Source organism: Ochotona princeps, chromosome 11, assembly GCF_030435755.1.
Source record: "Ochotona princeps isolate mOchPri1 chromosome 11, mOchPri1.hap1, whole genome shotgun sequence".
In the NCBI taxonomy this organism is placed as follows: domain Eukaryota; kingdom Metazoa; phylum Chordata; class Mammalia; order Lagomorpha; family Ochotonidae; genus Ochotona; species Ochotona princeps.
Window position 1 is genome coordinate 42,487,681 of NC_080842.1, and position 25,388 is coordinate 42,513,068.

At 54.0% G+C, this 25,388-nt stretch overlaps 1 protein-coding gene and 1 long non-coding RNA gene across 3 annotated transcripts; one reads left to right on the forward strand and one right to left on the reverse strand.

The window, feature by feature from the left end:
* Positions 1-234: 234 nt before the first annotated feature.
* On the reverse strand, positions 235-24,682 carry FAM167A (family with sequence similarity 167 member A). 2 transcript variants are annotated; one of them, XM_004579101.2, is made up of 3 exons: positions 24,629-24,682; positions 9,896-10,593; positions 235-920 (listed from the first exon to the last, which is right to left on the reverse strand). In XM_004579101.2, the coding sequence occupies exons 2-3, from the start codon at positions 10,280-10,282 to the stop codon at positions 657-659; spliced, it is 651 nt and encodes a 216-aa protein (XP_004579158.2). In that variant the 5' UTR covers positions 10,283-10,593; positions 24,629-24,682; the 3' UTR covers positions 235-656. The 2 variants fall into 2 exon arrangements, with proteins under 2 accessions (XP_004579158.2, XP_058526404.1); XM_058670421.1 differs by lacking the exon at positions 24,629-24,682 and adding an exon at positions 12,711-12,839.
* LOC131481442 (uncharacterized) lies at positions 15,734-17,890 on the forward strand. The gene is made up of 2 exons (XR_009246336.1): positions 15,734-16,032; positions 17,817-17,890. It is a non-coding gene; the product is annotated as an uncharacterized LOC131481442 (long non-coding RNA).
* Positions 24,683-25,388: the final 706 nt, after the last annotated feature.

The following is a 25,388-nucleotide window of genomic DNA, read 5'->3' on the forward strand; positions in this document are numbered from 1 at the left end:
AGGCAAAAGCAGCTGCCTGTGCTTGCCCTACCCATGCCACGCCACGCCACCATGCCCCTACACCTGCACGGCATGCCGAAGCTGCAGCCACCACAGCCTTGGCCATGTGCTCTTCAGTGTCCTGGGAGCTGCCTTACCATCTGAGTCACATTCCCTCCACCCCGCCAGAGGGCGTCATACTTTTGAGCTTGCATTCTCCAGCCCACCTGTCACTCCGTTAGGGTTTTCTTTCCTGCAGGCTCATCACGATGCCAAATCACACCATGAGCATGACTACAGGGTGGTACTCGGAGGACGGTCATGGCACATGGGATGGGCCCTCCGAACACAGCTGATTTTCCCAGTGGGAGATCCCCCCAGACCCATACTTTGGGAACCCCAATTTAAAGCACCAGTGATTGCAGGGGACCAGAATGTGGGCCACATGGAGAGGAACTGAGTTGGATTACCCTGGGACGCCATCTGTTAGGGAACAGTGGCTTGGGATGGCCCTCCTTCAGAGCAGAAACAAAAGCGAGTCATGGCTCTCTGGAGGGGTGGGGAGAAGCACCTTCCTGCAGGCCTAGGGGGCCTCTGGGGAGACCCTCTGGGTGCCTCAGCATCAGCGCCCTCCCAAGCGCTGTGTCCTGGCTCCTCCAGCGCCTCCCCGGGGCCTCTCAGCACAGGGAGAACCTCCGGGAGTTGATGTTCATCTTGGTGACCCCGATGAGCTTGAGCGGGGTGGAAAGACTGAAGGAGGAGGCCAGGGGCGAGTCGCAGAAGAGGTCGGCTAGCTCATCCCGCTCCTCCAGCTCGTAAGTGGCATCGTTAAGCATCCTGCGGTGGAGGCGGCAGGTCTGCTCAATCTTCAGTTTGTTGATGTCCCCGCGTAGGCGCATGAGCTGCCTGGCCAGCTGCTGGTCCTGCAGGCGCATCTCTGTCTGGAAGAGAAGAAAGGACAGAGGTGGTGGGGGAAGCAACCAGGTGTGAAGGCAGGGGGTGGGTGGGGGAAGAAGGGAAAACTGTACAGACCCCAACAAGTGCAGACCCACTCACAGGAATCCTACTTAATGTCCTGGCCATCAGTTGGTCCACCTGGAAACCCGAGCACTTTCCCAGTTCTGGGAGATGAAAATATAATAGTGGGGGTGACAGATAAGAGTGATCTTGGTTAGCCATGGACACAAATCCTCCTGAAAGGGGTGCATGTCTCTGCTGTACTCAAGATATTTCCAGTTCTGAACCCTGCATTGTAGCATAACAGGTCACACCAGCATCCCCTATGGGTACCAGGTCAACTCCCAGCTGCCTCACTTCCAATCCAGCTGCTTGCTAATGTGCCACTCTCATAGGAGGCCCTGGATACAGTTCCTGGGTCCTGGCTTCAAGTTAGTGCAGCCATTTGGAAAGCGAACCAGTGAATGGAAGATCTCTTTCTCTCTCTCTCTCTCCTTACTCCTATCACTCTTACCTATCACTCTTACCTGTAACTTCCCCTTTCAAACAACCAAATCCTTGAAAAGATCATTCTCCTTGTTCAGAATGAGCAAGCATATGAACCAATGCATGGAAGGTCTAACGCCAAGTTCAAGACTGTGATGCCCTCTGGGTGGGGTGGAGGGAGTATGACTCAGATGGCAATATCTATACTGGATGCTGGGGGCAGGCATGCTGTCATATCATCGAAACATTTTCGAACACCTGGACATTGTAATATGTTTTTCAAGGATCCAAGCATAAAGATAGACTACTTACTAAGTTTGACTAGGAGCCAGATACAGTTTTCAGCTCCATGGTTATATGAACATGAGACAGTTCATCCTCAGTACAATTTGTAACATGAAGGAGCCACCATTACCCACCACCATCCACATCTACAGATGGAGGACTCAGGGCACAGCAAACTCACACTACCTCTGTCAGCTCATGGCTTTCTTCAGTGGAGGAGCTAGGGCTAGCAACCCAAAAAGTCGAGACAACTAAGGTTTTTCTGTACCTTAAGGCAGAGCTGGAACATGGGGTATGGAGCCAGGTGTGTGTTCAGTAACCTTCTACAAGGTTCTTAATGTTCTCAGCACCTGGTTCCTGATGGAGGAGGAATGTTAACAACTTGCCAGGTCTCATGTTTGGCAGATTATAAAGGTCAGGTACATAGTTACCCTTGCTGGGAGCACCAGCAGGGTAGTACAGGTCAGGAGGTCACAGGTTCCACCATTGTGGCATGGTAGGGAGGGGGTGGCGTCAGCAAGGAGCCTTTCCCTCAACAACATTGTGCCACTAAAGTCCCCAGCTACTGCTTCGATTTCTTCTCACTGGCCACTTCACTTGCAAATGGTGCCATTTTCATATTTTTGTGTTCTCATACTCAACTGTGTCATTACCTGGAGCAAAGCTGATTTAGATATTCCAGAGGGCCCCTCCCGGTGATTGCACACATTGATGGAAATGTTCTCCCTTTCTCCATTCAAGTGCATTGCAAAGTGGAAAAATCAGGGACTTTCCCAGTGAGCACTTCCATGTGGGTTTTTCTTTTCCTTCTGTTTTGTTAAACTCTCCCATAGCTCTCTTTCACTTCATAGGTGAGAAAAATATTAAGTACTGCTTGGAGGACAGGCAGCTATTTGATAGTAAAATTAAGATTTATACTCCTAGTCCTGATCCTCTAGTTTACATTTCATTCCTTGGGCACTGGAACTCAAAGTAGTGGCCAATCAGTTCTATTGATCCAGCCTACCACCAGACTACTGATGGCAGTCTGACACAGGGGATGGTCATTCATACATTTGTTACAGAGCCCCCAACTGTGTCCATAACGGAGCCAAATGCTGCCCAGACCCTCCCGAAGGAGAAGCAGCCAACCCTGTCTGAAAGATGGGGCTGGCTCCAACACATAGCCCTGCTCGATCTATCTAGTCCTCGGGAGCTCAGCCCAACCACCACTCTGCAGGACTGTGTAACTTGGAAAAGCTAGAAACCCTGTGGTTTAGATTTGAACTTTGGCCTCAAAAATTTGAGGTCAACTCTTGCTTAAAAAAAGATTCTCAAGAGTTGAAAAATTTCAGGTCTCACCAGGTATCTGAGAGGTACAGCTTGTGGTGGGCTCGTGAGAAAGGGGAGACTTTTCTATGGAGATTGATCCTTCCAAAGGTCAGAAAACAATCCAGACATTAAGTTTCTTTAGGAAAAGCTGCATGGCCCAGCAGCTGATGCTGGTTTCCATGCCAATGTTGGGGTGCCTGAGTTTGGTACTCAACTCCAGCTCCTGACTCCAGCTTCCTGCTGAGATAGACCCTGGGAAACAGTGGCAAATGGCTCAAGCAATTGGGTTCTTGCCACCCACATGCAAGATCCAGATTGAACTCCTGGTTTCTGACTTTATTCTGGTCCAGTTCCAGCCTTCGTGGGCATTTGGGGAGTGACCAGCAGATAGGAGAGTGTCTTGCCCTCTCCTCCACCTCACTAACAATGAACAAAAATAACAAAACTCGTCAAAGTTTCGTTTATCTTATTGGAGTCAACTAAGAGGAGGGATGTTCGGAGAGCATGAGTGTATCTTCCTTTGACCTGACACCTCTGCTCCTGTGTGCTATCACTACACATCCAACAGCTTCAATGTATTCAGCTGTGCAGGAAGGAAAGAAGAACAATAAGACCCTAGGTTCCATGGGACCAGGAGCTCCAGCCAATCTGTCCCACCTGGAAGGGACCAAGTGGAGGGGGCTGGACTGGGTTCCTCAGCAGGTGCTGAGAGCCCAAGGGTATCCCCCAGGACCCCCACAGGTCCTGCTCTTCAGAAGTTGAGAGATAGTAAGTACTGCATTGTGTGATGACCCCTGAATGTGAACCAGCACCTGCCTCCACCTCCCACTTACGTCAGTGTTGCTCCCAGGCTATGAGGGACCGCTCTCACCCACTCAGAGGCTGCACAATGACTTTCAAAGTGAATTCCTGCCTTAAACATGACTTTAGCCCTGGATTAACTGCTGCCGAGCCAAATCCATGCAGAGAAACCCGAGTAAAACATACAGGGATAAGAGGCTTCATCTCCAGAATTAAAAATGGAAACTGGTAGCAGACACACTGCATCAAGGTTGCTGTCTCTGTCATTTTTCAAGTGTATGGTTCCACAGCCTTGACTGCACATTCTGCTGGCATCTGTCTCCAGAGCTTTTTCTTCTCTCCAGACTGACACCCAAGAGACACTGGCTCCTGATTTCCCTGCTCCAAGCACCCACCATCTGGCTTTCTGTGAAGCTGACTGCACCAGCAACATAATGTGTGCAATCCTACAGTATCATCTTGTTGTGAGCAGTTTGTCCTGCTTAGCAGCACCTGTGGCACAAGGCTGGTCAGAGCCCAGTGCAGGGTGGTCTGTCTAGCTCTCGTCCACCCCGAGGAGAGCTGGGCCTCAGGGGTAGCAGAGACAGGAAGCTCACAGCTCAAAGTTAGACTATAGGCTCAAGTGGAGCCTCTCTCCTCACCGGTTAGGTGGCTTTGGACTAGGTAATGCTCCTTGAAATTTTTTCCTACTCATCTACAGACACCCCTTCCAAGGATGTCAAACAGCAAACAGCATGCTGTGAAGAGGAGCATGCTGGTGGGGCACAGCTGCATGCAACAAGGGACCTCCCAGCTTGTAGCCAACAGCTGGGAGCCCAAGATGCTGCTCTGAGGGTCAGCCCTTCATCCTCAACTCCTGGGCTGGGTTTTAAGCTGACCCAGGCAAAGGCTCAACTGCAGGCAATGCCAATTTCCTGTCGCCCTCTTCCCGGGTGGCCCAAGGCTCCTCTGCATTGACAGAGGTATTTGCTGGTGCTCAGAGGTGCAGCCTGTTATTCCAGCAAATTCCTTAATTAGGGCATAGTGCTTGGAGAGGGTGGGAACATTGCAGTGCCAGGGCTGATGTCAGGGGGGATGTGCCCAGAGAGAGGGAGGGAAAAGGAGGGCACAGCCATGCTTGTGGGCACCATCTGCTGGGGCAAACTGAGGTTTGGCTCTTTGGGGGCAGACAGGAAGGCTTCTTCCTGGAGCCGCACTGTTTCTCTGTAGAAGACGAAGCCCAAAGGGCAAGATTAAGGCACTGAAGATGGTAATTAAAGGGCTCAACAAGAGGAGGAAAGAGCTTTCCAGGGCTTTGCCAGCTGAAGTGTAGCAAGAGGCTGCATGAGAGAAGGCAAGGAGCTCTTGGGGAAGGGACTAGAGAGGAAAACCTAGCACATGGGGAAGGGGGAAAGGGTGATGCTGCCATCTGCGATGCCAGCATCCCATAAAGGGTGCAAGTTCAAGTATCATCTCTGCTCCAAGCTCCTTGCCCAATGCACCCGGGAAGGCAGCAGTATATGGCCCAAGTACATGGGCTCAAGCCACCCATGTGGGAGACCCAGATGGAGTTCCTGACTCCTGGCTTCCGTCTAGCCCAGTCCCAGCCACTGCAGCTGTTTGGGGAATGAACCAATGGATGAAAGATTCCCCCACCTGCCCTTCTCTCTGTGTGTAAGAGTATCCCTCTTGAACAGAGTCTTTAAATAAAGGGAAGTAAAGGAAAGCCCAGGAAGGATGACCAAGAAGCAGAATGACCTCAGAAGAGTGTGCCTGTGGCCTGCAGGGAGGTCTTTCCTATCTGGTGCTGTACACAGGAGTTGGAAGAGGACCTGACCAGCCATGGAGTTGGCTGCAGAGAGACAGTGGGATCTCAAAAACTGACACCGCCCTGTCATATCACCCAACCATTCCACTTGTTGGCATGCAACAGAAGGCCAGGACTGATACCTGCACACTCACGTTCACAGAAGCTTCACTCACAACAGCCAAATGATGGGAGCAACCCAGGTGAATGAGTGAGCATGGCATGGACCGTCCAGATGGATGAAAAGCACTCAACTTTGAAGGCAGGAAATCCTGGCCCATGGACGCACCTTGAGGATGTAATGTAGCCAGTCACAAAGGGTAAACAATGTGGGATTCTAGTTCTACACAGTACTAGAGTCACCAGGCTCTCAGGGACAGAAAGTAGCATGGAGATGGCAAGGGACTGGGGGAGGGAGAGTGAGAGCTAGTGTTTCCCAGGCAGCATTCCAGCTGGGGAAGAGGAGCTGGTTCAGGAGTGGGTGCTGGCAACAGTTGTGCAACGAGGTGAATGCACTTGATGCATATAAAAATAGCACCTGGTCTATGATGTATGTGTTCCCATTACAACAAGTCCACAGATATTGGATGACTAGCTCAGCCTGCTTGGCTAAGAACTGGTTTTTGGCATTAAGAACCCCACACTCTGGAAACCTGAATCCCAAACAGGGAAGGATTGGCCATCCTGTTGGTCACATCATGGGTGCAGGTACTGGTGACTGAGGGTCCTGGTGGGGACCGCAGAAGGCCTCTCTGTGGTGCCTGTGCTAACTAGAGTGACAGTGGGCACTCGCGGGATTCTCTGTGATAGCATGCTGGGGGGCTCTGTAATGTGGGTTGGAGAAGGTGGCCACAGAGGGCGAGATTGTGATTTTCTCTTTGCCAAAGGCTCCTGAGGTGTCTGGAGATTGTGTGTCCCTCCCCAGGGTGCCCTGCCTGCTTGCAAGGCATCTTCTTTCTTGTAGAAGACCCTGAATGATTTCTTCACATTCGAGGGCAGCAAATGCCTTCACTGGCAGGTGACAGCCAGACTTTCTTGGGACCAAGGACCTGTTGTCTACAAGCCTAAAGCAAATCAAAGACTTCAAGAATCTGCAAAAAGGGGGCCGCGTTAACACCCGACTGCAGGAGCACAAGGAGCAATGCCAGGAAGGCACTTTCATCTCCATCTGGAGATGCCAAGTGAGTGTGTCTTGTCCCAGGTCATGCCAGTCTGCAGACAGAGGCAAGACCAGCTGAGGGCTGTGCCTGCACATGCCCGAGATGGTTAACTTGCAGGTGCAGCCAGGTCTGCAGGCCTCCTGTCAAGCAGATGCTCCAAGATGAAAACTTGTCGGTTTTCTTTTCCCTTTTCCTGGCAACTTCAATGCTTTCTGGGCTTAGTATGTGGAGATCAAACAGGAAAAGACCTGTCTGTGGGCTCCAGGGCTTCTCACAAAGACAACCGTTAGAAGCTGGAATGTTGTTATCGTTTTGGCACCACCTGGCCAAGTGGAAGACTTTCCCGTCCCTATTCTTCATCCGTCAGGGTGGCAAGGGGACTTCTCCACTCGACTACAGAGGGAAGCCAGACAGAGGGGCCCTTTCTTCTAGTGCTGGATGCTCAAGGCCCAAGGCATGAGGCTGGCTTCAGGACCAAAGCCCAGCCAGAGGCATTCATTGGCACAATGTTCTAGAGACAGAAGCCTGCAGCATGGGGGGCTTGTCCTTCCCAGCTCATCCTTCCCCACGGCATTGCCTGCACCCTGGTCGCTTGGCTACCAACCTAGGGAGGCCCGTAAGGGAGGTGGGACAGCTGGTGGCTGTGACTCAAGAGCATGCTGGAATCAACAGGGCTGCACAGTGGCCACCTCACTGAACCCTGAGTCCGTGTCCCAGGGATAACAACTCTGGGAAACTCAGGTGGTTCAAAACCACCCAGTGCATGGGCGGAGTCCTGTTTGCCACAGTCAGGTGGCAACAACATCTTGGAAGCATGTGGACAGACTCTAGCTGGAGGAGACATACTACCGGGCTTTGGGGGTGGGTCTCCCCCTCTCCTGAGTGGCCAGTGCTTTAGGCTGAAGTAAAACTTCATCCACTCACAGGTCCCTGGGGGCATCAGCAGCTACCATTGATTTCTTCACAGCACAAACTGAACGGGAAAGTCCGAGGGGGCTTCAGGAGCTTGGAAAGAAGACAAGTTCAGGCTGTCCCTCTTCCTCTTAGCTTGCCTTGTAGGAGACGTGGACAGACACAATCACCACCCATGTACACATGTAGCTACACTGAGAATGACCCCCCCTTGCTGCACAAATGGGTCCCAAAAGACCCACTAGTTGGCCTGCTGTGTTGGAAACTGCAACTGACTTCAAAATTTCCACCAAGCTGGGCATTTGGCCCCATGTAGGGGAAACACCTGCAGGACACACTGAATTGCAGACTCTGTGTCTTTTTTTCCTGGGCCACCTAAGAACAGAAGCAAAGTTGCACATGAGCTTGACAAATCAGCAGCTCCCTGCTTACAACCTAAGCAGTGGAGGGTGGCTCAAAGCCTTGAGCCCCTGCGTCTACATGGGAGACCAGGAAGAAGTCTTTGGCAACTGAATTAGTATCCACAATTATTGTCTTGCCTGCCTGCATGGACCACCTGCCTGTTCCCAGCCAGTACATCTCCCTGGATCTCAGCCTCACCCATACATCACAAGCTCATGGGAGCTTTGAAAACCACAGGTGCCTGGGACTCACCCCCCAATACACACACTCACAGTCATTTGATCTTGAGCGTGGCCTGGACACACCCTTCTCAAGTGGGTCTCAGGCAGCTTCTACCTGTAGGATGACGGGGAGAAGCTCTGGCAAGTCCCACCTGCATCCTCTAGTCACTGCCCCAGAGGCATCCCCACAAAGAGCACTAACTTATTTACAAAGCAAACAGCCTCCGTTTCCAGCAGCAATAAAATCCCAAATGAACCCCAAATCAACACCCAGTCTCCTTAATGAATGGGAATCTTTCTTTTGTTCCTCTTCATAAAAACAAATCAAAGCCATGCAGCCTCGGGGATCCAAGGACCAGCTTCTAGGGTCCACCTTAGGGTGCAGCATGTCTATCCCTGATGAGCACCCAGCAGCAGTGCTGGAACCCATGGCACTGTCTGTACAAAGGCCAGCAGCAGCACACACATGCACACACTCTGGTTGTAAAGACGGACACAGCTGGATGGCAGATCAGAGATGATTTCCCAGCCTCAGAGATGAAAACCAACTAAGGCTTCCAGTTCATCAGAGACACCAGAGGCCCTGATCTGCCGCATGCCCTGAGTTCGTTCCACTGTTACAGCTCATGAAGAATTCCAGGCCCCAGCAGAACTGGGTTTTGAGGATTCTGAAAACCACCGAGTTAAGGCTGGCTTGGGAAGGCAGTGAGTTTCCAAAGGGCCTGACCTGGCAGGTGTTACCTGGGCCAGGGTATGGGGGTAAGAGCATGGGAGAGGGTGAGCTTCAAGTCTGGCTCTGCCAAGAAGCCGCCAGTTACCACACCAGGGACCAGCAGTTCCTCCCTCCTGCCTTCCCTGCCACCTGCAATGCCCCACAGGGAGGGACAGACCATGCATCTCCCAGCCCCACCACCATGCTCAAACAGGGACTCACTGTGAGTGGGGAACTGTTCTGAAGGATATCTGCGTTGCCTGTGGCCAAGAGAAAGGGTGGAAGCTGCTGCTTCTTCCAGCCCATATGCAACTTACCCCTAGTCACACGCATCTCACCTGCAAAGCTGGGCTCCAGGCAAAATTTCTGGGCCTCGTCCTGCACCCCTGCAGGCCTCCACCCGAGCTCTGCCACTGCTCTTCACTTACAGAGCTTCAGCATGCATGACCAGCCCTGAGCCACTTCACTCCAGAACAATCAGCATCCCTGTCCCAATGTCACCCAAGGCAGCCCAGTGGGGGACCGAGGAGCCACAGGCAGGGGATTCAGCTGAAAAGGGCTAAGGGGACAGCTGAGCCACAGAAGGTCCCAGAAGCTGCAGGTGAGAGTATAAGAGTCTGAGGCCAGGAGAGGTATCAGGAGGTTGGGACAGGGGACACATGTTAGCAGCCTCTCAAGTTCTCAAGGCAACATCTGCCTCCTCCATACGTGCCTGCCATCAGGGGCTGCCTCTCACCTGGGTCCCCTGGACCCACATGGCAAAGACTGGTCTTTGACTGACACAGGTGTGCAGTTGGGGACGTGGGCAAAAGTAGGGTAGAGAGGCATCAGAGAGGGGCGTGGTCTTTTCTCTTGGGAGTGGGGATTGGGGGCAGCCACTCACCAGCTCCTTCCTGAGCCAGGCTAAGGCTTCATCAATACTTTGAAAACCTTCCAGCTTGCCGGTGGCCAGGGGCACATCTCCAGCCTGTCCCGCACCCTCAGAGGGGGTGGACTGCTGCCTGGACTCCGCCTGTGGGGACTGGCGCTCCTCCCGGGCCAGCTCCCCCTGCTCCAAGTTGGTCTCCTGCTCCACAGCCGGCCTGGGGAAGGGCCACGCGTGTTCCTCCAGCTTAGCCTGCCATTCCTGGTAGGACGGCCTGCGCGTCTCCAGCTTCAGCTTCTCTGTCAGGGCCTTCAGGCTCCGGAGGTGGTCATCAGTGGGTGCAGCTGCTCCTGTGGGCCCCTCCTTGCCACCCACTTCTTCCACTTGGATCTGGGGCACAGACATCCTACCGCCTGCCCGGGCAGCCAGCCCTGGGGGATGGCCGGGGGTTTGCTGGGGAATACGGGTGAGTCCTGCTCCCCAAGAGCCTCATTCAGCTGGGGCCCAGGCAGCGTCCAAGGGTGTCTTCAGGATGAGAGTAGGTCTTGGAGGTGAGGCAGCATTGGGAGCCTGTGATTTGTCCTATAACCCCACCGTGGGTGTCACGGCTCCCAGTAGGCAGACAGGCGAGAATAGGAAGCTTCGGAGGCAGCCTTCCCTGAGATCTGTCTGTCCTGGAGGTGTTCCGATGGGTGGGGAAGCAGCCGGGCTCTTTTCTGTGGGGAAAGGGCAGGTGTAAGGCCCTGCAGGGACCAGGTTAGTTCTAATCCCTTCCCAGCCCTGAGGCTGAAAGTGGCTGGGCAAGGCCTGGATGTGAGGCAACTGCAACCTGGCAGACCCATACACCAGGCAGCATTCTACCCTTTAGAAAGCAACTGCACTTCTAACATATCACCCTGGTGCAGAGTCCCTGGTGCTGATGCTCATCTTAAAACACAGGCATCCAAGCCTCCGAGACTCACCAAGTTCTCCCAACAAACAACAAGCAAGCCCAGGGCATCTGACTCCCAGCAGTTGCAGCCTGAGGGTGCTGGAAGCTGCCAGGCAGAGGGTGAAGCCCCTTACCAACCCAAGTGCACCATGGAGGGGCATGACCCCCTCCCACCCCTGCTCCTCAGGTGCCCCTTGCCTCATTGCCTTGCGCTGCCTTCCCATAGCAGGAGGCACATCATGCTGTGGCTGGTGACTCACCAGCTGAGCCACCATGCCCACACAGTAGCACCTGTCTGGCAAGGACGCAAACCTTGGGCTCAGATGTGGCCTCCTCCTCTCCAGGGAGGAGGCGGAAGCCAAGACTTGTCTCCCTTTGAAAGGCAGAGTGGCATAAAAAAAAGATCTTCCATTTGCTTGTCACTCCTCAGAGCTGGTACACAGGGGCCAGGAGCTTTATCCAGGTCTCCCATATGTGTGGTAGGGTCCCAGACACTTGGGTCATCTTCCACTGCTTTTCTCAAGACATTAGTAGGAATGCTAGCATGGAAGTGGAACAGCTGGGACTTGAATCACAACTACATGGGAAGCTGGCATTGTAGCCAACAGCTCAATTTGCTATGCCACAATGCTGGTAACTGCCTTTTACCTTGGGGTTAGAGATAGCCCTGTATCCCTGCCTCCAAAAGAGAGCAGGTAAATGGGGGTGTTTGGCTTGGGGCCAAGGAGAAGAGTCCTGGGCTTTTAGAGGGGAGATTTAAAATCAGTGCTGAAAGAGTACAGCTGTAAGAGTGATGGATATGGACCAAGGTTCAAGATGAAACTTAAAGCACACACACAGGAGGCTCAGCAGCCAGGAGAGTGTGCTAAAGGGAAGAAAAGACAGATGGGTTTTTACTGACTTGCAGATACTCAAAAAATGAAATTATACTGGCAGTTGCGATGGGTTGGGGTGGCTGGGAAGTGAGCAAATGGGAGATGAGGCCGGGCCACCCCACGAGGTGTGGGATTTCTTTCCCGCTGACCGTGGAGATGCCTCCTGGAAAAGCAGGGCTGCCTGACCCAGCCACGTTCATATGGCAGCTTGCAATGGAGGTCTGACCAAGGCAGTGCTGAGAGCCAGCCCTTGCCATGGGTATCCCTGGGCAGCCATGGGCATCCCTGGGCAATGAGAAGCAATGTTTCATAGTAATGGATTGTGAAGAAACCAGACCAGACTGGGTAAGTTAGAACCCACCCCCCCTGCACCACCATCCAGAGACTTTTTTTTTCTGAGAAAGCATTTTTTTAATTCTTATTTTCCATTATACCATGCCCCACGTTCTGTCCCCAGGAGTGGCTGCACAAACCAGGGCCTTGTGGGACTCACTGGATCCCTGCAGCCAAGCTCTACAACACCCCAGGCACCTGTGCCTTCTCTGCATCTGATCCAGGTCTTCTCTGGAGGTTGGCGGTGTGGGGGTGAGTGGGCACAGAGCCTGGGAAGCTGAAAAGTGTGGATTTTGTGATTCCCACTGGCCCAGGCAGGCTCCTAGTGGCAGCAAGGACAAGTGTGGGAGTGCCAAGCAGCCAAGGGCCGGCGCCCAGAACCCACACTGCACCACAGGCCTACTGTCCCAACACGTTCTCTGGCTGCCTGGAAGGAGGCTTTACTGCCTGGAGCTAATTCCTGTGGCTACCGGAGGAGCCAGGTGGCGCAGCTCTGTCATGCGGCCAACACCTGGTCTCATCATGACCTCACTTGTGTACCTGCAATGCCTCCACATGCCCTTCCTGGCTGGGCCCTCTGCACAGGGAAGGCTGCAGGAGCTGCTCACCAGCCCTCTCCTATCCCTCCATGGACCTGCTTCCACCCAGGCTTGGGAGACTTCATTAAGACTCCGATTTCCTCTCCATAACATACCATCCTCCCAGCTCCTGCCTGCTGAATGCCACACTTGCTGGCTCTGCTTCCATTGTCCTGCTTATGCTGCTCCTTCCCTTCTTGGTCTCAGTTCTCAGGGATCTTGCTCCTGCAGGAAGCCTTCCTGGATTTGCCCTGGCTGGATTGTGTGTAAGCATTCAACAATGAGATCATGAGGGAGAAACAATTACGTCATCATGACAAGATGAGCAACACTTACGCAGAGCTCCTGCGCAGGTGTTGTCATAAAAGTTATCCATGTTTAATCCTCACATGGCACTGTGAGTCACCATCCTTGCTTCATAGACCAAGAGGCACAAGCAAGGACAGGAAGTGGCGAGGCCGGAATTTGAACCCTTGCAGTTCAGCTCCAGGCCTACTGCCCCCTCCTAAGCCATTGCACTCCCTGTTCTTTACCCGGCAAAAACCAGGCCCCTTGGCCTGGAACCTTCAGCACACAGTGTGATGCTGCTCCTGCTGCATTTGACAGACTGAACAGGGAACAGATCAAAGTCTGCCTGGATGACCTCAGGCAGCAGTGGGAGGAAGGAGGACTCTGAGCCCAGCCCTGGGAATTCCTGGATGCAAGGGTGCAGCCCTGGCCTGGGGTGGGACAAAGACAGGAGCAGTTTTGGCTTAGCACCAGATCCTGGAACTTTGAGTTGGACCCAGAGAGGACCACCTCCCAGAAAGCAAAGTTGCCTTCCCTGTGGGGTGTCCACCTCTGGGGCATCTTAGGGGCAGTCACTGCTTCCTGCTGGTGCACCAGACCCTGAAAAGCTAGCCCTGCTTGTGTCTCCCCACTCCTCCTATGGGCAGGGTCCAGCCTGCCCACTCAGCTCAGCAGAGCCAAGGGTCTGAGGCCCATCACCAGGCCTGTGGGAAGCTACCTCACTTTTCCTTCCTCTCTCCAACTTCAGCTACTCTGAGCTGGGCTTCAGTCCTTTCCAACTCAGCCAGCAGGTATATGTAGAACAGAATGCCTCACACAGAGCAGGGTGGACATTAGCAGGCACAGTGCTGCTGTTAGTCTGGATGCCACCCCACTCTGTGTCCTGTGACTAGGGCTGTCCCCGCTTCCTGTGGGACAGCAGGCAAGCTGGGCAGCTTTTCTGTCTTCTACAACAACACCAGGTCTTCCCTGTTTCTTGGCCAGGCCCTGGCAACTGGTTTGAGAGTGTGGACTTGAGTTTGGGCCAGTTTTAGGCTCAGGATTTGGATGTGACTTTGGTGTGTGAGAGCCCACATGCAGAGGCAGTGAGGCCTCCTGTGTGCCTACACCAAGGGTTGGCACCAGCCCTGGAAGCAGATGTGAAGTGCAGAGGTATTAGCCACATCTTGGTCTGAACATCGTGTTAAAGGGCTGTCACTGGACCTCCTGAAGCTGCCCTGTTTATATCTGCTTTCTCCCCTGGGTCTTTGCCTCCTACCAATGCTTTGAGTGCCAAGGAGCCTTGCAAATTTGCCTCTTGCTGCTGCTTGCAGGCAGGGATCCTGAGTGAAATAAGGGGGACAAACATACAACTCATTCAGGGTGGCAAAATGCAGAACCAAGAGCTGAGTGGCATCAGGCAATGGGACAACCAAAGGTGGCTCTGGCCCTATCTCTGGGTGTCCCTATAAGGGGATGGTGCCACCTCACATTGACAGGCACAGATCAGGTGAACACTGTCCCCTCATTGTGATTTCACAGAGCTCACCCACATTCATGGTTGATACATTTTCCCATGCACACTCAATGGCAGGCAAGGCAGGATAAGGCAGAATCACTGCCTGTGGCCCTGTTCCTGGCTCAAATGCTACCCCAGGGCCTGGACACAGTGGACATGCCTTGGGGCTCATGGTCCTGTGAGCTGGGCTCCAGCTGAGCCTCCAGGAATCAGAGTGTGCAGGTTAGGGGCTCCCTGGCCTGATCACATGCCCCTCTTTTGGGAAGGGGTGACTCCTGGGCTGTCTCGAGAGCGTGGTGGCTCCTGAAGAAGTGGGCTAAGCCTCAGTGAATACAGAAGCAGCCGCTCTGTTCATGGAATCATCCTGGCTCTTGCAGCTCACCGCCCTCTTGGCCTTACAAAATCAACCCCAAGCCCAGGGTCCCTTCGTGTCTGCGTCTGCAGCAGCGACATTGCAGAATCCCCACTCTACAAGGGGAGGAAGCAGAGGCTCTGGCTCCTAAGAGCAACAGGGCTGGAGCTGGGGTCCTAGCCCAGGTGCAAGGTGCCTCCTTTAGCAGGTACAAATGCAGGGGAAAAGTGGTAGCCATGACACCTTACAGTTCACATGCATTCTTGCCTCACCCCTTCTCATTTCACACAGCATGCTCCTCGGGCCAGAGGAACAGGCACTCACCAGTGTGGGGCTGCTGCAGGAGAACTGGGGTCCTCTGCATTCTCTCCATTGTCTCTGCACCTCTCAAAGCTGCTTGCCCCAGACTCCCGCACCCCAGCCCCCAGCCTGGCCTTGAGGACATGCTGCTATTCCCAGATGCCTTACTGGGAATCCTCGGGTCTTACCCACCTTTGTCATGATACCATTCACCTTTCTAAAAATGCAGCTCAGGTCTTGCCCTGCTTCCCAATAATGCTCCTACCAAATAATAGGTTGCAAGCACTCATCAGGCACGTAATGTGAGGGTAATTCAAAATGTATATGAAAAGTGGAATGAACAGATAAATATATTTTGGTGCCAAAAACAAGAAATCCGGTTGAGATGCTATAAAAACACATGAGGGCCTTGTGAAGCATGTCCTGTGATCAGCCTAGTGTATAGCTGCAAATACTAAGGCTCAGAGACACAAAGAAACTGGCCTAAAAGTACCTGTACCTGGCTGAACAGAGCCTAGAAGCAGCTGCACAACTGCCGGTAGGGTGGAGGGGAGGGCAGGTTTGGGAAAGGCTGGGGCTTGGTGTCTCTCTCCCCTCTCTGTTTGCATGTAACCAGTCACAAGCAGCCCTGAGAGCCAAGCGGCCCCCTGGAGCTAGCTGCACTGTGACACTGCACACCTCTCCGTGACAGCCACCTGCACTGGGCTTGTGGCTGACACTCCCACTGCGAGCAAGGTCATGCACATCTGCCCATCCCACCGTGCAGCTGGGCAAACTGAGGATGGGAGCTTGGGTGATGGCCCAGGTCCCCAGCACTCCAGAGCCAGTTGCCCACCCTCCTCATGGCTTCCACACCTGTCCTCCCTCAGCACAGGACATGGTTGACGACCACAAGCCCCGGCCCTCCCCATGTGGGGAGCTCCCGGTCTGCAGCCTCTGGCATGGAGAAGTGGCCACGACCTGGCTTGGGCCCTTGCAGGTGCTGGATCTCCTCAGCCAGGTAGGCCTGGGGACAGGGGTGGTGCAGGGGACATTCTGCCCTGACATTACCTGCTGGAGCCGGGGCAGGCCTAGACAGTGGCCAGAGCTGCACAAGTGTGTGCACAGGAGTCTGTGCTCCAGGGTCAAGTGCACTGTGTTTTGTCTCCAGGTTTAAGCCCCTCATCTGAGAGAGTCGCTGACTGGCTCTGGGAAGTGGTGCCTAATTCTCCCCGGTACATGTGGGAGTGGAGAAGGTAGGAGCGGGAGAGAGGCATCCATTTTGCCTCTCAGATGTCCCAGTGCCAGCAAAGGGGGAGTTTTAAGATGGCAGAGGTCAGGGCACTAAGTGGGAACAGGGACCCTGGCAGGAGCCCAAGCCCACTCCTGCCTTACCCTGCCTGGTTCGGGCTCCCCAGGATTTTCTGTCTGGGCTGAATCACAAACATGCTGCCCATCTGATATGAAGAATCCCGCTGGGGTAGTGGTAGGATGTTGGGGCTGCCCCTGGGCTGCACTCAGCTTGGAGGTGGAGGCTGTCACACAACAGTCTGTGCCTGAAAGACAAGTGTGCCTCATCTCCCCAGCCGGTGGCTTAGAGGAGGGGCTGCAGCCCTGCACCCAACAGCCATGGCTGACAGCAGCCGGGAGCTGCCCAGAGTGCTTTCCTCCCTCCATTCCTCAGGAGTTGCCATGGTGACCAAAGCAGGAGGGACACTGTTGGTCTGGCCTATGCCAATCATCTCTTCCCTTCCCAGGCCTGTGTTTATTCCAAGTCTTGGTCAGAACCAATGTCGGGAGTCCCTGAGAGGAGAGAATGGCATTCTGCAGAGACGAAACCCTTGTCCCTTTGTGTGTGTGTGTGTGTATGTGTGTGTGTGTGTGTGTGTGTGTGTGTGTGTGTGTGTGTGTATGTGTGTGTGAGTGTGGCTGAGGAGGTGGCTCCCTGGGTGTCTGCTGGCAGTGGGTACCGCTGCTAGTGAGGAATAGGGGTGGTTCCTTGGGGGTCACCCTCAGCTGTACACAGGGTCTGTGCTGCAGCAGGTGCAACCTCATCCTGGGTGCACGCTGCCCACCCAGCCCTGGGGTCCCCATGTCTTCTAGGCACAGCTGTGCCCCATGCTCTCACATACCCGCTGCTCTCTTGTGTCTTCACTGAGCTACTGCTGAGACCGGTGTCCTGCTTTGACCTTTTGCCTCCCTCTCACCTGCTTCATGCTGCTGCCTGGCTGACTGTACAGCCCATCCTCTGGGACAGGAGCCCGAGGGCAGGAGCAGGGGTGGGGGTGGGCTGTGGCTCTCTTGTTCCCCCACCAGGACCTCAGCCTTCAGAACAGCACCTGGCACAGTCAATGCTGAGTAAACACGCCCAGTGAGTGAATGAGTATATATAAGTGAATGAAAGAAAGAATGAGTAAGAGAAGGATGACTTCCCAGGCAGTCTGCTTTATCCCTCAATGTCCCTCTATCCCCATCCACAGGCTGGGAATCTCTGCTCTTCCTGGGGTAGTCACGTCCTGATCTGCTTTATGCCTGCAGAAAGCTCACTTTCTCTACGAAGCCTTCTAGGATTCCCATTTTCCAGGGCACTTTTTCTGAATCCTCCCAGCCCTGGCTTCTCTCATGCTCCCTGTATGCTGGCTGCAATGACCTTGAACTGTGAGAGAGTCCTGTCCTGCCCAGATACCCAGTTCATTTATAGGGAAAGGCACTGCTGATCTCTTGAACCATGAGACATAGCTTGGAGTCTCGTGGCACTAAGAGAGCCTTGTGATCCGACTCTCATTCTTGACTCACTTCTCGTAGGCATGTGTTGCTACAACCTGCTCAACTTCATTACACATTCACTGTATAAATAAAAGGAACATATGAGCAACCAACTTCCTATCTGAACACAGCAAGATGGAAATTCTTAGAAGCCAGAGGTATGGAGAAGAGAATCATTCCATTGGGTAACTTGGTAGCAGGGAGCATGCAAGGGTAGTTCAGCCCTTGACCCTCTCAGACTCCACGAGTGCTACTGCTACTGCAGCCAAGGGAAAACCCCTTGGCAAGAGGCTCAAGGCCAGGTGCAGCTCACTGAAGGAACCATCATTTCAGCCTGAGACCAAGTTCCCAAAAGACTTCTTACATAGAAAAGTAACAGGAACATGTGTTTTCGATTATTTCCATATTTTAACAACGCACATTCTGAGATACCCCAGGGGCAAGTAACATTTCAATATTCCCACAGTGGTGTCTTGCTTCTGAGGAGGAAGAGATGCTAACACCTAGGACGTAGATGCCTGCTACATGCAAGAGCAAAGTTGGCTTCCCAGACTGGAGCCATCACCTGCAGGCAAGACCTCACTCGCAGCTAGGAGATCCAGCCCAGGCAAACCTCTGCCACAACACCCTGCACACACCATGGGATTCTGCACTCCAGTGGGATGGGAGCCATTTCACTTGTCCAGTGTGATTCTGGCTCCTGGGGCCAGCCTGGATATAGACCCCACAAACGGTGGACTCAGATCCTGGGTAGTTGGGGTAGGGCCCAATACAGAACCCTGGGGAAAGCCAGGGAGCCACAATGGGGTGCCTTGCTTGTTTGTCACTTTCCTGCTTGGGCAGCACCTCAGGGTGCCTGTTACTGAGGTCGAAGGACTGCTGCTGGGAGACAGGCATGAGAACTGGCTTGAACCCGTTCAGCCCAAGGTGAGAAAAAAGAATCTCATGGCCTGGGAGTCAGTCCACGGGTCCTGTCCCACCCTGAGGGGCCGTGGCAACCAACTTCCATTCCAAGAGCTTCTGCTGCTCTGTGGGTGGGTGCAGAGCTGGAGTGTCACAATGCCTACTTCCTCCTGGCCTCCCATGTGCTGGGTCTCAGACCAGAGCAGCTGGTGGTGGAGTCACCACTGCAGCCTAACCAGAGGCACACTTCCTGTGCAGGCAGCAGAGGGGCCCAATGGCCCCATATTCTCCTGGGGAACAGTCCCAGTGAGGCTTGGTTCACAGAGTCCCATGTACCTCGACTCAGAATGACAAGCTTCCAGAACAAGTGTGATTACCAACATGTATCCATTGCACTGTGAATGGTAAATCCTCCCTCCTCACCCCCTCCATGGCCTGGGCGAAGAGGCCTTCCCCAGAGTCATGTCACAGAAACTCTGCAAACCAGAAAAGTCACAGAATTCGTCAGTGTCACCTGGTGCTGGGCATCAGGCTGTGTAGGCCTTCTAACTTGAGCCTTTTCTCCAACTTAGGCCTTACTTTGTGGCCTAGAAAGTGGAGGAGAGATTCCTTCTGCTTTCTAGGATATCATGAGAGAAGGATCAGACCTTTGGCAGTTCAAAAAATGCAAAGTCCATGTTGAACAACTGATGGGCCCTGACTGTGCAGATTCCTAGAGAGCTAGTGAATGAGTGAATGGCTGGGCTGGGCACGGAAACCTTTCCTTTCACCTGGTGAAAAGAAGTCGCTGAGAAAATACAAGAAAAAGTTGTGCTTCCCTGTTGGTGCTGATAGGCTCTGGCTCTGGGGAGCCATAGATTTAATTTATGGCTCCCCTGAAAGGAGAGCTGATGGTATTAGGGGCCAATGCAGGGGCACAGGGGCTGCTAGGACACCCTGTGCCATTGTCATACACCTCCGAGGGCTGCTCTGAATGGCAATTGACAGCGCTGGGCTGGGAACCGACCATGGGAAATGTGCTGGACAAAGCCCTGCTGCCCAGGAGGGTGCTAAGGCAGTCTGCCATCAATCACTATAGCTAACCACTGCACGTGATCATTACTGCTGGACTCTTCTGGCCAAAGGCCACAGCAGCAGGAACAAGGGCCCAGACAGCAGATGCCACTAGCAGGGAGGAAAGTGGATCACTGCCTTGGTGGGTGAGGGTCCTGGCTCCACCAGCAGAAAGGGGTGCATGTCAGGGCTCATTTCATGGCTAAGGGCACCAAGACACCTGCACTCTGCCAGCCTGACCTTCATCTCAGCTCCTACAGGAAGCAGATCTAGGACAGGATAGGGGTGGCAACTTCACATAAGCAGAGTCAATGAACTACAGCTCGCCTGGGCACTTGGCCTGCCATTGTGTTTTCCGTGCCAGAGTTTTTGCGAGGTCTTACAGCAGTATCGCAAGAGGCTCAAAGTCACCCCCTATTTGGTTAGAAGGGCTGCCTCTTAGGGGCTGGAGGGTCCTTAGCAAATCCTTCCTGGGGGCCCAGCAGGGCTGGTCCCAGGAGTGTCACAGTAGCACAGCCTCAGCAGGAGGCTGCATTGGGCGCACAATGGGGCTTGGAGGGCAGGTTGGGCTGGAGCTGGACCTAAAGTGGGATTGTATCCCTGCTTCCTTCCTTATGCATTCACACTCCATTGAGGGAGGGAGGAAGAGATAGAGCTGGGTGTTGGAAACCCTTCCCCTCCCCATACACACCTACTTCTGTGGCCTTGGTCACCTACCCCCTTGCTGGGCCCCAGGTTCCATATCTATACAGTGGGATCATAGTGCAAATGACCTCACAGCCTTTGAAAGTTTGAATAAGACAAAGTGTATATGAGCTATTAGCTGCACTTCCTCTATGGCTGTGACCCTCTGTCTGTGACTACACAGCCAGCCTTTCTCCTTGGGAAGCAATGGGGAATGATTCTGAAGCATCTCTGTACTCCAAGCCACGCATACACGGCATCCCTTGACTGTCAGCTCTGTAACCTGGGCAGCAATAACTGCCCTTGCACCTCAGCAGCCCAGACTGGGCTCCACGCTCCTTGAGGGCAGGGCCCTGCTCTGAAGCGGCCTTGGCTGGGTGACTGTCATTGATTCTAAAATCCTTCAGGAACAGGAAACTGTTCTTTGTGTTTGCATGAAGCTGGTGGCAACCCAGACACGTTCAATCCCGGTGCATTCAAATTCAGACACCCTTGTCCTCCTCCTCAATACTCAGTCCTCCCAGGCACACTCAGTTGTTTTCATCAGGAGTCAGCACCAGGTATTTAGTAATTAGCACCATCAATGCTAGAAGTGCATTCTCATTTGGTGAAGGCAAAGGTATGCAAGCTATGTACACTGTTAAAATGAATTTTGAGATGCTCTACTCTGGAAAGAGCAGGTGGAAAAACCTAGTGAGTTCTCTTAGGGAGATGTGGTCAGGGCACCAGAGAGCCAGACTGCCACGGGGCAAGCTGTCTGACCTGGGCTAGACCCGCTTACAAATATGTGTTCAAAACTGCCAGAATCTGATCTGAGGCTTGCCTTCCCCTTCCCCCAGGTTTTGAGTGATGGCTGTCAAACAATACAATGCACTTGAACCTGACAGCTATGCCTGTCTGACCCAATGGGCTTAGGTCAGTTCCCATCTAGCCAGTGGCCCCAGGGCACAGCAGGTGCAAATGCTCACAGCACTGAATAGGCAGTGTCACCTTTGACTTCACGATTGACAGTGGGGGGTCAGGTCCCTAAATGAGGGTCCCTACCAGGGACCCTCATCCACAAGTGTGCTGGGAGCTCATCACCCTGAGGGTCTCCCCCCTGCTGCTGTCCCTATTCCAAGCTTACACACACACACAGGCTCAACTGATTTCCTGGAATGAGGAAGTGCTGTCTAACTTTCAAGATGCCCTGGTACACTGTGATCACACCACAGAGGCCACTGCCTGGCTCATCCCAAGCCTGCCCTTCTACATGGCCAACAGGCTCTGACCTGGCCCGCTCCTCTAGGTCCCAGGGGACAAGCCTGTGAGGGAGAGTTACCAGATCCCACACTTGGACACCCCTGAAAGGAATCCCTGGTCACATCAGAGCAACCATCCTGATGAAATGGGAACCACAGCTCCTTGTTAATGGCCTGTAAAAGCAACAAAAAAAGCAACAAAAGACAGCTCAAGTGCTTGGGCCCCTGCACCCCTGACAAGACCTGGAAGAAACTCCTGGCTTCAACCTGGCCCAATCCTGGCTTCTCTCTCCCTTTCTCTGCCTTTCAAATCAGTAACTAAATTAAAGAGAGAGAGAGAGAGAGAGAGAGAGAGGGAGAGAGAGAGAGAGAGGGAGAGAGAGAGAGAGAAGAAAAGAAGGAATTAGTCTACGCCTGCAGGAAGAGAAGCCAAACCCCTATTCCTTCCCAGGCCCCTGCAAACACTGCTAGGGAGGAAGCTCCACTGAATGGCACAAGACAAGGCTACCTCTCCCCCAGCAGAGATGATCCACTGGAGGGCAGCTACTGCACGCTAGGGGATGTGCACCAGCACCCCCACTGAGTAGAGGGTACTCCTGCTGCCCATAGGCACTGGGGCTATGGGGCAACATGTTTCTTGCTGTTGAGGAGTACAGACAGAAGAGCTCTGTTGCTAGCGTTGGATGGGGTGGTCAGGCAGTGCTGAGGAGGGACAGGGATGGGATTGGGGATGTAGGAGCCCACACTTCTACTAGAAGTGTGGGGGAAGAATGGGTGCCGTGAGGAGTCTGGTGAGGAAAGAAGTGGGTTTTCATGGTCAGGGCCACTGCTCTAGCCAGGGAGAAGCTGGGACCTGCAACTGTGCAAGCTCGTTCTGCTAACTTGAGTCAACTCTGGGAAAGCTCTGAACTGACAGGTACCTGTCAGATGAACAAGGCTCACCTGCCACCTTCCCCACACCAGCCCACCCATATGTGCCCCCTACCCTCTATTTAGGCCCTTCCTCACCTTCTGTTACACCCTCTGCTTCCAAACGAGCCCTGCCCCCCTTTTCTCCTCACCCCAATCCAAATCCCAGGGTGCCTTGGCATATTAAGAACCAGTGCATATGGAAAACCCCAAGGAATTTCCCAGTGATGGTGGGTGAGGACTCTTTGAAACCGGGCTATAAACCAGACAGCCAACAGCTCACATTGTCATTAATCTTACACCTGTATAAGCAACTCAACCACCCACTGAGCCATTGTGGAGACTTGGGGGCTGAACAGGGGGTGGGGGGATTGCCCAGCTCCCAGAGGGCTCTGGGAATTCCAGACACTCCTGGTGGACCAAGGCAATTTTCCAACCAGCCAGTTTTACCTTGAGACACAGCCAGCAGAGTGTGTGCAGAGCCTAACAAGTAGTTTCTTGCCCACTGGCCTGGGGTGCTGTGGATCTCACACAGCCAGCGGGCACTCACTGCCTTAATGCACTTCAGCTCCCTCCTGAAGGGAGGCCAAGCTGGGAGATGTGGAAGAAGGCTTGGATAATTTAGGGAAAACCACACAGGTCACTGGGAAGCCCAGGAACAAGCACACACGGAGGCGGAGGTCTTTGGGTCTGCGAAGAGAAGAAGCAGGCGTGTTCCTCCTCTCTGCTTCCAGAAAAGAAGGCGTAAGCCTGATCAGGTCCAACGCAGGCAAGCCGTTCAGGCTCCTGGCACGAGAAATGGCATTCCTGGCCTCATCAGCCCCTGGTTTCTTCCACCTCCCCAGGCCTCATGCCCCTTGGCTTCCCCCAAAGCAGCTTCCCTCCGCACCTCCTGGAGTTGAGCCCCTGAGATGGAACCTCCATGTAAACACCACCAAAGTTACTGAGACCCCTGCAAGTTCATATCAGGAACAAGGTGGGTAATTTTCCCCTCACATGGCAGTGGTACAGATCAAGTACTTCATGGATGCCAAGGCTCCCAGCAGGGCACAATGGGGACACAGGAGCTGTCATCTGCATCCACTTTAAGGCTGGCTGGTGCCACTCTGCCAAGCCCCCCCCTCCCCAACCACTCTCAAACACACTGGCAGAAGCCCCTGGCCCACGACACTGTTGTCAGACCACTTGCACCACAGCCACTTCCACTCTACTCGGACGGGGCCAACACACTCTCCTCTCCCTCCTGGGCCTGCTGAGGTGGCATCCAAGGGAAGCTGCTTGGGAACCTCTTCTCCCTTGGACTCACTGGACATGGCCTTACCCCCTGGGACTCTCCAGCACAGACTATGGAGAAACTTGATGCAGAAGAACCTGCGGTTGGTTGTGGGTACTGTACTGGAGCCCACCCACCCACCTATCCCCCACTGCCCAGGTCTTCCAAGAAGGGCCGCCCCACGGTGGCTGCCTCCCCACACCATGAGGAATAAGATGCTGCTGCAGGGGTTCCCACACACCCACCCCATCTCCTCCCAGCAAACGTCACCTAGGGGTCCTCTGTCCTGGTTCAGGGAGTGTGGGGCTGTCCCAGCTTCATGACTGATCTGATCACTCTCAGAGAGCCCTCCAGCTATGCAGGTCCTGCTTCCACAAATCACCCCGGCTCCACCCTTGGGCCAAATGCTCCTGGTCACTTCTCCTGAGTTTAGAGAGAGCCTCCTTGGAAGGTAGAAATGTCCATTTCAAGGCACATGAGGCAGGCAGGGCAACCAGTGTGGGCTGTCCCCCACCCTCGCCATGATCTGGGACATTGTGATGGACTCTAAGTGGGGTCCTTCCTCCTTCTCACATGGCAGTACCCCCCCACACACCTCAATCTCCTTGTAGAATTCTGACCCTAGCAGGGGCCAGCGAAGACAGGGAAGATGGATTCCAGCAGTAGCTACCCACTGCCTGGGGAGGGGGCACCGAGACCCCAGGAGCCGCCATACAGAATCCCCTGCGCCCTGGGGACCTGGCCAGCCTGCGTCGCCCCAGCCCCGTGGCCACCTGGCGTGCACCCACCTCCTGGACGCGCAGAGATGTCACCGCCAAGGTCCCCCGCCACTGACCAGCTCCCGTGCGCCTTGGAATTCTCCGCACTGTTCTTTTGCTGAGGGACTTTTTTTTTCCACGTTGCGTCAGGACGGTTGCCTGGCGACGGCAGAGCTATTCCACCGCCAGCCTTTCCGCAGCGCGAGTCCCGGCTTCTCATTCAAGCCTCAGCCCGCTCGGGCCTCTCCCGGGACAGCTGCCCGGGGTCCGAGCGCGGTGCCGGGTCCTAAAGCTCCCCGAGTTTGCCTGAAACACTGCCACTGCCGGGGGATTGGGGGCGCCAAGCAACCCACCCTTCCAGGTCCTCGCGGTGGGAGGCGGATCGCACGCATCCGCCAAATCCCAGACGAAACCAAACCCAAACATCCATTTTTCTCATTAAACCAGAGACCCAGGCAAGTTTTCCCACAAGCCTGGCAATGTGGCTTTGCCTCTGTCAGCAGTTTGTGTGGAGGGGCCGGGAACGCCATGCCTGGATCCCAGTCCTCCACCCACCCAGGCTGGCTTGGTAGTGACCTTGCCTGAGGGACCAACAGCTGGCACCCTCACAGGCTCACACAGGTACAGGCGGGCTAAGGTGAAATCAGGTGCAGAGCCTGGGGGTTGTCTTGGGTAGCCTCAGGTCTCACCGTGCATCATCCCGCCCCTGCTACAGGCGCCTTTGAAGATCCTGGCTGCATTCGAAAACAGCACACAGTCAGGGTGCTCCAGTTTACAGACACTCCGCCAT

Excerpts from the sequence above, each read along its gene's own strand:
- FAM167A (XM_004579101.2), bottom strand. The coding sequence starts at position 10,282 with ATGTCTGTGCCCCAGATCCAAGTGGAAGAAGTGGGTGGCAAGGAGGGG. Across the intron at positions 921-9,895 it reads CCTGGCTCAGGAAGGAGCTG|ACAGAGATGCGCCTGCAGGA; the intron begins GTGAGTGGCTGC and ends CTTCTCTTCCAG.